The sequence below is a fragment of the Miscanthus floridulus genome, chromosome 10 (genome assembly GCF_019320115.1).
Source record: "Miscanthus floridulus cultivar M001 chromosome 10, ASM1932011v1, whole genome shotgun sequence".
NCBI lineage: Eukaryota > Viridiplantae > Streptophyta > Magnoliopsida > Poales > Poaceae > Miscanthus > Miscanthus floridulus.
Genome location: NC_089589.1, coordinates 37,834,113 through 37,845,582, shown reverse-complemented (window position 1 = coordinate 37,845,582; position 11,470 = coordinate 37,834,113). Strand labels below are relative to the sequence as shown.

Genomic DNA, 11,470 nt, shown 5'->3' with positions numbered 1-11,470 from the left:
CGTAGTTACACTTGGCGCGAGGTTCATTGATGGCAGCGACGATGTGGTTTGGCCGGTAGCGGCGATTTTGACCAGACTTGGGCCCTTCTAGCTGATCACAACCGCTGTCATGATGGTAACTGTGGTCGTCGAAGCAGTGGTCGTTGTGGTGTCGATCGTCAGGGCAGTCGTCGTAGCGGCGTGTTGGGTGATGAGTACCTGCATCCGCATTGAAGCACACCACGGCTTACTCAGCGTCGGCATACTGGTTGGCGGTTGTGATCATCTCGCCAATCCTAGTGGGTAGCTTGCGGTTGAACTTGGAGCGAAGCTCACGGTGATGGAGTCCTCGGATGAAGGCGGTGATGACCTCGGCTTCCGTGATGTTTGGAATAGAATTCCTCATCTTGGAAAAGCATCGGATGTAGCTGCGGATGAGTTCGGACGGCTTCTGATTGATGCGGTTTAGATCATGCTTGGTGCCTAGTCAAGTACACGTTGCCATGTAATTATCGGTGAAGACTTTTGTCGGGGGCCTAATACCGGGGTACCCCAGGAGGTGGAACTAATAACCATCGAACGTTAAAAACTCCCAGACAGACAAGGGTGCCACTACATTTCTTGCTCGTATGACGGGAGTATGGTTCTGCCTCGCCCAACGCCCGTGGGCCATCTCCGCCTCACCCGAGGGCTAAGGGCTAGACTCCGCCTCGCCTGACGCCCGTGGGCCAGCTCCGCCTCGCCTGAGGGCTAAGGGCTAGACTCCGCCTCGCCCGACGCCTGTGGGCCAGCTCCGCCTCGCCTGAGGGCTAAAGGCTAGACTCTACCTCGCTCGACCCCCGAGGGCTGGGCTCGGTCTCGCCCGATGGATAAAAGCTAGGCTCCACCTTGCTCGATGTCCGAGCACGGACCTCACCTCGCCCAATGTCCAAAGACTAGTTTTGTCTCGCCTGACGACCTCTCCCCGCTCCCTCATGATGATAGGTACAGGGTAAGACAAGACATTCGGGTCAACTGCATCATCGAGGACCATACCCTGCGCCCCGGCAAGAAAAGTACTGCCAGGGAACGATGGGATAGGTGCTTTAGCCCACTCTAGCATTGCAGAGTCCAAACAGTATTGTTGGTGCCGCCTTCAGCACTCAGACATGGAACCCGATGTAGACATACGACAACCACTACGGTCTAGGAAAGGACTTGTGCCCTCCACAATGACGGATGTGCTGTCACCATGCTATGGTCCCAAGGGAGCGACGCCCGCTCCATGGCCCCTTGAGCCCACCAGATCAGAGCACTCGCTTTGGCCTCTGTACGCCCTCTCCGATCGAAAGGCCTTGCCCACAATGCTACTTCAGAATCCAACGCCGTGTCCCTCTGATAGGGACTCATAGGAACCAGAAGACATGCGGAGCAAGGATGGGCAAGGCTCATAAGTCAAAACCACTACACCAGAGTCCATACCCTGCGCAGAGCAGTACTCTGTAGCCATCCTAACATTCTACAGTGGCATCGACAGTATTGTAGGCGCCTACCATTATCTGGTATCCGCCGGAATGGACAACAAGGCTTGGTAGACGTGAACAACAAGGCTCACTAGCATACGCACCCTTTCCCTCTCACTTGTAAAGTCATCCCCTTCATCTATAAAAGGGGATATGCTTCCTCCAACAAAGGGACCGACTTTTGACGGACAACACAACACACATCACACATAGTCAAGCTGCTACTAGGCTCTTGGCATCCTTTCGACCCTTCCATCAGAGACTTGGGACCAGTCCCTCTCTTGACCATTTGTACCCCCTACTACGAACCATTTTTGGTGCTAATAACACGAGCAGCAATAGACTAGACGTAGGGACATTTAGCCCGAACCAGTATAAATCTTGTGTCCTTTAGCGCACCATCCGGGCCTAACGCGCATAAATATAAATTTACTTGCCGGTGCTTATTCGAAACACTGACAGTTGGCGCGCCAGGTAGGGGACTTTGTGCGTTCCAAATCAGGCATCGGATGGCCAACCACGCAATTAGCTAGATCCTAGGTGCACACGTGTGTTTTGGTGACCTAGATTTCATCATCACACTAGGAGGAGAGCTAGAGCTGACCCACGCGGCCGTCCAGTCTCTCCCTTCCATCAACTTTAGCCACTAAAGGCTTGAGGGCTAGCCCGGCGTCTCCCTTGGACCCCAGTCATCTAGGGGGTCCCACGCTACATCACCCTCTCTCTGGAATGCCATGTGCGGAGCGCCCCGACAACGTTTCCGTTCGGTCTCCGTAATGCCACGACGACCACTGGCCACCTTCTGGCACTACGCATGGTTCAGCCGCCCACGGACAGTGAGTTCGTGGGGGCAATTGAACATGATATGGAGACTCTCCACAAGCTCCTCACAGAGGAGCCAGGATCGTCCTCCAGCTCTGACTCCAGTAGGAGGAGTCATCACCCATCCTGGGAATGCTTCATGGCGCAAACCCCCGAGGGGCACGTCGAAAGTGTCTCTAGGGAGGAGGCTACCCCGACAAGCAACCCTGATGGTAGGACCGAGGGGGAGGCAGTGGCTCCATCTCGCTTGAGGATGGAGCAGCTGAAAGCCCAGAAGCTAGAGATCGATGAGGCCGGACAAGGGCTCGTGCGGGAGTATGCGAACATCAATCGCAAGATCGAACGCCGCAAAAACGGTGGGCGCGCGTGCGCCACGGCCCGCACTGTACACCAGAGGATCCTCACCGATGACGGGACCCTCCCTCACTTCACTTAAGTGAGCCAAAACATTGCCACTGTGATGGCCTTGCTGCATGGCCTTCCAGAGGCTGCGACATCAGAGGATCGCTGGGCCCACCGAGAAATTCGCACATTGTTCGAGCATGCGGCGACGCCGTAGGCGGAAAGCTCATTGTCTCAGTGATGCGAGCCTGACGCCAGCCAGCACACGCCCTCGGTGCGCCCCACCAAGGACGCATCTGTTCACTAGACACCGCCAGGCGGTAGGCAGCACACCACTGTCCCGGTACATCAATGTCTCGGCCACAACTGCGACGTGCGTAGCACCATCGATGCCTACAGGCGCACCCATGGCGATGCAAGGGAAGGAGCCCGCATAGCTATCATCCTCGACGCGGTGGACGCTATGATAGCGGCGAGGACCGGAGCCCGAGCCCCGGCCTGCCAGGCCCTCAGGCCTTCGGTCGACACATCCTCAACGCTGCTTTCCCACCAAGGTACCGACAGCCTACCAATATCCCTAAATATTCTGGGGAAACAAACCTCAGGCTTTGGCTCAAAGACTATCAGCTTGCCTATCAAGCCGGTGGTGCGAGTGATGATGATTTCATTTTTCGCAATCTCCCGCTATTCTTGGCCGATTCGACACGAGCGTGGTTGAAGCACCTACCGTCCAACACCATTCAAAGTTGGGCGGATCTGATGGAGATCTTTGTGGAGAACTTCCAGGGAACGTACAAATGCCCTAGAAACCCATGGGACCTCAAGAACTGCCGCCAGAAGGCCGATGAAACCCTCCACGGGTACATCCGGCGCTTCTCCCGGCAGTGCAACGAGCTCCCTAACGCCGCCGACACCGACGTGATAGGAGCCTTCCTATTCGGGACAACATGTGAGTCTTTGGTTCACAAGCTAGGGCGTAGGGACCCATAGACCACCAAGGAACTCCTAGACATCACCACCAGCCACGCCTCAGGAGAGGAGGCGGTCAGAGCCATCTTCGACCATTCTGATGGCAAGGCGAGGTGGGACGAGGGCGCCGATGAAGGCGCCTCCAACCGTCCCGCCAAAAGAAAGAATAAGAAGCAGTGGCGTGACAACTCGCTCGTGGCCGCTGCCGACCGCAAGGGTGTTCAAAAGCCCACAGAGGGCACTCCGATCCACTTTGAGAAAATGCTCGAGGGGCCACGCCCAAACCATGCTTTCCCGGCCAAGCACCTGTACAAGGATTGTGGCCTCATGCACAAATTCTTGTTCGGAAGCTCCAACAAAGGGGAACAGGGGAAGGATCCGCCCCCCGCTACGGACAACGCCGAGGAGAAGGACGATGCCTTCCCAACTCCGAACGGCGCCCTCATGATCTTAGAGGATCAATGGCTTACGACTCCAAACGACGCCAGAAGATCACACGCCGCGAGGTCTATACGACCGGACCGGCCACGCCTACTTTCCTCCGGTGGTTAGAATCCGCCATAACCTTCGATAGGACCGACCATCCAGATGCCATCCCACACCCGGGAGGGTACCCGCTTGTCGTCAACCTGATCGTCGGCCCAAAGCGACTCATGAAAGTACTGATGGACGGAGGCAGCGGCCTCAACATCATGTACATCAAGACGCTCGACGAAATGGGCATTGACCGAACGAACCTCCGCCCCATCCGAGCGCCTTTCCATGGAGTCATGCCTGTCAAACAGGCCATACCACTGGGACAGATCGATATGCCCGTCACTTTTGGGGATCAGTCCAATTACAGGACTGAGACCCTCACCTTTGACGTGGTAGGGATCCACAGAACCTTCCATGCCATCCTAGGACGTCCATGTTATGTGAAGTTCATGGCTGTCCCCAACTATACATACCTCAAGCTAAAGATGCCAGGTCCCCGCGGGGTCATCACTGTCGGCACCTCCTTCTACCGCGCTTACGAGTGTGAAGTCAAATGCTACGGCCACGCCACAGCAGTCATCGCCTCCAAAGAGCTCGCCACCCTCAGGGGGAGGTCACCAAAGAAGCGCCCGACGCAAAGAAATTGATCAGGTCGTTCGAATCGACAGAGGGCTCCAAGGAGGTCCTCGTGGACCCCAATAGCTCCGAGGCTAAAAAGGTACGCATTGGTACCGCACTCTCATCCAAATAGGAAAGCGCGCTTGTCGACTTCCTCCATGATAACAAAGACATCTTTGCGTGGAAACCCTCGGATATGCCAGGCATCCCGAGGGAGGTCGCCGAGCATACCTTGAAAATTGACCCAGGTTCCAAGCCGGTGAAGCAATGCCTACGTCGCTTCGACGAGGAAAAGCGCAGGGCCATCGATGAAGAGATAGCAAAATTGTTGGCCGCTGGGTTCATCAAGGAAGTACACCACCCAGAGTAGTTAGCAAATCCCGTTCTTGTGCGAAAGAAGAGCAGGAAATGAGGATGTGTGTCGATTATACATGCCTCAACAAAGGCGTGCCCGAAGGACCTGTTTCCTTTGCCACGCATAGACCAAATAGTCTATTCTACCTCAGGGTGCGAAACCCTCTGCTTCCTTGACGCATACTCCGGCTACCACCAGATCACGATGAAAGAGTCCAACCAGCTCGCAACGTCTTTTATCACCCCCTTTAGATCGTTCTACTACATTTCAATGTCGTTCAGTCTGAAGAACACTGGGGCAACTTACTAGCGCTGTATGCTCAATTGCTTCGGGGACCTCATCAGGCAGACTGTTGAGGCCTACGTCGACGATATCGTAGTTAAGTCCAAACGGGCTGAACACCTTATCGCCGACCTTGAACAAACCTTTGTGAAACTCCGGGCAAATGGCATCAAACTCAATCCCGAAAAATGTGTTTTCGAGGTCCCGAGGGCCATGCTGCTCGGCTTCATTATCTCCGAGCATGGCATCGAAGCCAACCTGAAGAAAATCTCAGCCATCACAAGGATGGGCCCGATCCAGAACATAAAGGGGGTTCAGCGGATCGCAGGGTGCCTTGCCGCCCTCAGCTGATTCATTTCATGCCTCGGCGAATGAGGACTCCCCTTTATCGACTTCTGAAGAAAGCCGACCGCTTCGAGTGGACAGCCGAGGCCCAGGAGGCGCTTGACATGGTCAAGCTACTTCTAACAAAACCCCCGGTCCTGGTTCCCCCAAGCAACGGAGAATCTCTCCTGTTGTACATAGCAGCCACCACGCAAGTGGTCAGCGCCGCCTTAGTAGTAGAGCGGGAAGAAGAGGGGCACGCCTTCAAGGTGCAGTGCCCTGTATATTTCATCAGCGAGGTACTATCCGACTCCAAAACCTGCTCCTCCCAAATCCAGAAACTCCTCTACACCGTCCTCATCACCATAAGGAAGCTACGCCACTACTTCGAGTCACACCCTGTGACAATCGTGACGTCGTTCCCCCTCGATGAGGTCGTCTATAGCTAGGATGCCACAAGAAGAACCGCAAAGTGGGCACTCGAGCTGATGGATCAAGGCATTACTTATACCCCCTGAACGGCAATCAAATCCCAGGTGCTGGCTGACTTCATCGCGGAGTGGATCGAGGTCCAGATACCACCAGCAGTCGTCGATCAAGAGTACTGGACAATGTACTTTGACGGATCGTTGATGAAAAAGGGCGCCGGCACGAGACTAGTCTTCGTATCACCCCTCGGGGTCCACATGAGGTACATGGTTCAGCTCCATTTCCCCTCATCAAACAACATCGCCGAATACGAAGCGCTCATCAACGGCCTACGAATCGCCATCGAGCTGGGCATCCGACGCCTCGACATCAGGGGCGACTCCTAGCTGGTCGTCGACCAGGTCATGAAGGAGTCAAGCTGCCACGACACCAAGATGGCGGTGTACTGCCAAGAAGTCTGACGGCTGGAGGATAGATTTGACAGCCTCGAACTCAATCACATCCCAAGGTGCCTTAACGAAGCGGCCGACGCACTCGCGAAAGCAGCGTCCTACCGAGAGCCAGTGCCAACGGGTGTCTTCGCCAGTGATCAACACAAGCCCTCGGTGTGCAACGAGGGGTTGGAATGGGCCGACGATGGCCCATCTAATCTAGCCCAGGGGGCTGACCCACCGACTGCTCCGTCCGACCCCGAGGTCATGGAGCTTGAAGAGGATCCAGCAGCAGAGCCCGACCCTCTGAACCACTGGAGAACACTTTACCTCGACTACCTCCTCCGCGACACGCTACCAGCGGACAAGACGGAAGCTCGACGGCTCGCACGTCATGCCAAGTCCTTCATGATGAGGACATCACTTCTTCAGAGGTACCCGCTGATCCTCCAACCGTCATGCAAGGTCCAATGACCCGAGCTCGAAAGCGACAACTCAATTTAGAGGTTAGCTCGTTCTTAAGCGATACTTTTCTTACTTTTGAGAATAGACTACTACCTAATGATGTTATCTTGCTTAGGAACACTGGAGAGGGTCATGAAGTACTTAGAGGAAGTGGTGGAGGTGATGATGACTAGCAAGGACGTCCAACACAAGCCGGAGGCCTAGTCCAACAAGAATTCGAGTCAGCCTCGGCCTCCAGGACCAGTCTGCCTTAAACTGGTCACCCAGGACGCATCCGGACTCCGTTTTCAATGATCCACATATGGATGGAAAGATAATTTGATAAGGAAGCCAATCCAAGTGGTTTCACGTCAAAACCTCTTCGAAATCAACGGGAATCATCGAAACAAGTCAGCATCCAGAATCTGTCAGGGTGCTGCGACACCTTCTTTTGGTCCATTGGACCGTGTGTCGTGTTTGGGCCCATTAGGGGGTGCGTCCAGGGTAGGCGACGACCCCAAGACCTTTATAATCATACGCCACCACCGTCATTAGGTTTTGGGTTTTGCTTAGATTATTCTGTCAAGAACAGTTTCGCCGTTCATCGGTTTGTGAGACCCCAACTTCGTGAGATAATCTTTCATCTGCAATTTGGTTGTGTTCTTTCTTGTTCTTGCTTGTGTTCTTCGTTGTGCAGGCAAGGATTAGCCTTCTTGGCGAGGTCAACCTGATCCGAGACTTGGTTGATAACCAGAGGAGCTATGGTGCTAAGATTGCAGGGTTCGATCTTTCGATCTGAAGCCGGATCGGTGTGTCATTCTCCGCTACAACGATAGTTACTATCACCTGATGGAAGATCGGGATCCCCGTCTCCATTAAGTGGTAATCAGAGCTAAGGTATACCATCAGGTTCACTTTTATTCCCTAGTTTTGAGTGTTACGCATCCGTCCCATAGTCCAGTGCCATACTCGTTTTTCCTGTTCTAGAACCTTCCGCGCCATAGCCTTTGCATATTCTAGTTTCAGAGTCCGTCGTGTTGAGTTTGTGTCCTGGTCGAGGTCTTGTTGCTGGTTAGGTCATGTTAGAGTCCAGTCCGTGTGTTTTCCCCCATCGTTTCCATCAAATCTTTGCTATTGTGACCAGTTTTGCGCACAATGTTCCCGTTTTGTCCTTTAATTCGGAGCCAATTTTTAAAACTGGTCTAGTTTTCGCATACGAACTCCGATTTCGACGTTCCGTATATCAAAATCGATCAGAAAATTTTTTTGGATCCGTCCATTCTCGGAATTGCCAGGGTTCAAAATTTTTAAATTGGTCAAAAAGTGGTCACAAGATCCTATTTTCGTGGTCACAAGGTTTGTGTCGATTTTGAGCAAGTTTTCTGAAATTTCCATAGGCCACGTCTTTCACTTGTTTACGCTCATATTTTTTGTGGTTACTTCTTTTTGTGCTCCTAAGTAAAGGAAAAATATCAAAAAATAAAATAAAAATGTCAAAATTTCCCAAAAAACAACGACAGCCCAAAAAATAGAAAAAAAGAGGGGCAAAAGATGAACAATATCTAGAGGAGTACATTGAGAAGACCAAAGTGAGCTGTGTTTGCATGTGCTGTCTGGTTCCTTGTTTGTGTTGCTATTTCTATCCACCATACTTGTTTTTCATACACCTATCACCTTGCTATCCACCATACTTTTGTCACACACCTGGTACTTGGAAAATTTTAGACCAGCAACGAGAACAAGTACTTTGGACTATAATTCAGCATTACTTTCTGTTACTGACTTGTGTGCTAGATATACATATTACTCTTTGTGTGCCTTCCAAGCTCCACAAACTCTTTAGATCAGTACAGACAAAGGGCCTTGCAATCTCGGTACCATTGCCTCACAGGTATCACAAACCAGCCGCCAGTTGTACTGCCCACTGCTTGTGTTGGTAAGAACTTTGTAAGAGCCTGGTAAGACGCTTCCATTTGCTGTGAAAAGTGACACCACTGCAACCACATAGTCATTTGGTAGGGATAACTTTCACCTGTTTGTTCCTGTTTTTGTGTTTTCAATGGCAGGAGGTGAACAGACTGGAGATAACAATCCTAAGGGTTTCAGCGAGTGTGTCAGCCAAGAGCACTACAAGCTGTTGTAGAGGATGCCCAAAAAAGGATGAATGAGGCCATCAGGAAGGCCGTCACTGACGCACTCATTGAACTCAACATTGGCAATAGCATGGAGAGATTGGACAAGCGAATTTCCACGCTAACCGACAAGGTTACTGAGTTGGAAACCTTTGTGGCGGGCAACAACGACGTCTTCGGCAGCAACACCGATGGTCAAGACACGGTGTATGATGCCAACGGGAACATAGGTCGAGCAGCTTTCCGACAAGAGAGATTATGACAATGTCTTCGCCATAACACGACAGGTATGGGTGGTATCCACCACCACCACCGTCAAGGTAATAATCACCATGTGCCCGATGATCCTTATGCTAAAATTAAGTTCACAATGCCATCTTTTTCAGGTCATTATGATGCTGAGGGATATCTTGATTAGGAGATGATGGTAGAACAAAAGTTTAGTGCCCACCTTGTACATGAGCAGCATAGAGTTAGACAAGCTACTAGTGAGTTTAAGGATTTTGCTATTATTTGGTGGAATGGGCTAGCTGCATAGAATGCTTTACGTGGTATGTGGGAAGAACTTAAGGTAGCTATGCGTGATCGTTTTGTTCCTCCTTCTTATCATAGAGACTTGCGTAAGAAATTGATGTGTTTAGAACAAGGAGATAAATCTGTACAGGATTACTATGGTGAGCTCCAAAAGGGATTGATGCGCTATAGTGTTGTGGAGGGAAACAAAGATGCCATTTGTTGTTTTTATTCGGGTTTGAGGCGTGAGATTCAGGACATTGTTGATTATAAAGAATTTAACACTGTCAACTAGTTGTTTCAGTTTGCTATGCTTGCAGAAAAGGAATTGCAGGGGCGTGAACAGTAGGGCAAGAGCAAGGTCAGCACCAGCACATACACGCCACGCTCGGCACCATCTTTGGGGCTGACCAAGCCAACCACTTTTCGGGCGCCTCCACCAGCGAGCAAGCGACCAGCAGCCTCTGGAGTTTCTGCTACACCTAAGGCACCTCCCGCACGACCTTTAGATTCAGGTAAAAATTATTTGCATGTGCCTACAAAGAGTTCCTCATCCGTTGCATCGACGGGACGCACTTTGGGTATTCAGTGCCACCGCTGCCATGGCATTGGCCATGTGCAGAAGGACTGCCCAAGTCAGCGGGCATATATTGCTACAAAAGATGGTTACATCAGCACCTCTGACATTGAGGATGAAGAAGACCAAGATGCAGATGAGGACAACAGCGAAGTCCTTGGTGATGAGGCCACGGCGTCCTATAGGAGCATCATTGTACAGCGGGTGCTCAGCTCACAAGTCCAGCAACCTGAGAAGCTACAACGCCATAACTTGTTCCAGATTTTCTTCGTCATCAGCGACCATCGAGCACGTGTCATTATTGATGGAGGTAGCTGCAACAATTTGGTGAGTTCTAATTTGGTCAAGAAGCTTGGCTTGACCACACGCCCACACCCACGTCCATACCATATCCAGTGGCTAAATGATTCTGGTAAACCAAAGGTAACACAAACTTGCAGAGTTTCATTTTCCATTGGTTCTTATGCTGATTCTATTGATTGTGATGTGGTACTTATGCAAGCTTGTTCACTCTTATTGGGTCATCCTTGGGAACATGATAATGATGCTACACACCATGGTAGAAGTAATAAATACACTTTTGTGCATAAAGGAAAGAAAACTACTTTGGTACCTTTGACCCCTGCTCAAATTGTACAAGCTGACAGAGAACGCGCTGCTAGTTTGAATGATGTTCAATCTAAAATCAGCAAGTTGCTAATTCTATTTTCCCACCTAAAAAGGATAAGTCTACATCTATTTCTAAGCCTGAGGGGATTAAATTGAAGGGTGGTGTTATGCTTGCAACAAAATGTGACTTTGCTGAAATTTCTGATGATGATATTTGCTATGCTTTGGTATGCAAACGAGCTATGTTTTCGCTTGATGATATTGTTAGCTCGGTACCTCCTGCTGTCACTAACCTTTTGTAGGAGTATGAGGACATTTTTCCAGCTGAGATACCCCCGGGGCTGCCACCTATGAGAGGAATAGAGCATCGAATTGATTTGATTCCGAAAGAAACCTTGCCCAGCCGTGCTGCCTATCAAACCAATCCCGAGGAGACTAAGGAAATTCAGCGGCAAGTCCAAGACCTTTTGGACTGTGGGTATGTATGTGAAAGCCTTAGTCCTTGTGCCGTTCCTGTACTTTTGGTTCCTAAGAAAGATGGAACTTGGCGTATGTGTGTTGATTGTAGAGCCATCAATAATATTACTATTCGGTATCGTCATCCTATTCCTAGGCTAGACGACATGCTTGATGAGTTGTGTGGTTCTATAATTTTCACTAAGATT

General features: G+C 51.1%; 1 protein-coding gene across 1 annotated transcript; it reads left to right on the top strand.

The window, feature by feature from the left end:
* Positions 1–4,279: 4,279 nt before the first annotated feature.
* On the top strand, positions 4,280–4,738 carry LOC136488428 (uncharacterized). Its single transcript, XM_066485361.1, has one exon. It carries the CDS (start codon positions 4,280–4,282, stop codon positions 4,736–4,738), a length of 459 nt encoding a protein of 152 aa, XP_066341458.1.
* The last annotated feature ends 6,732 nt before the right edge of the window (positions 4,739–11,470 follow it).

Bases quoted from the DNA above. Each gene is read 5' to 3' on its own strand.
- LOC136488428 (XM_066485361.1), top strand. From the start codon at position 4,280: ATGGACGGAGGCAGCGGCCTCAACATCATGTACATCAAGACGCTCGAC.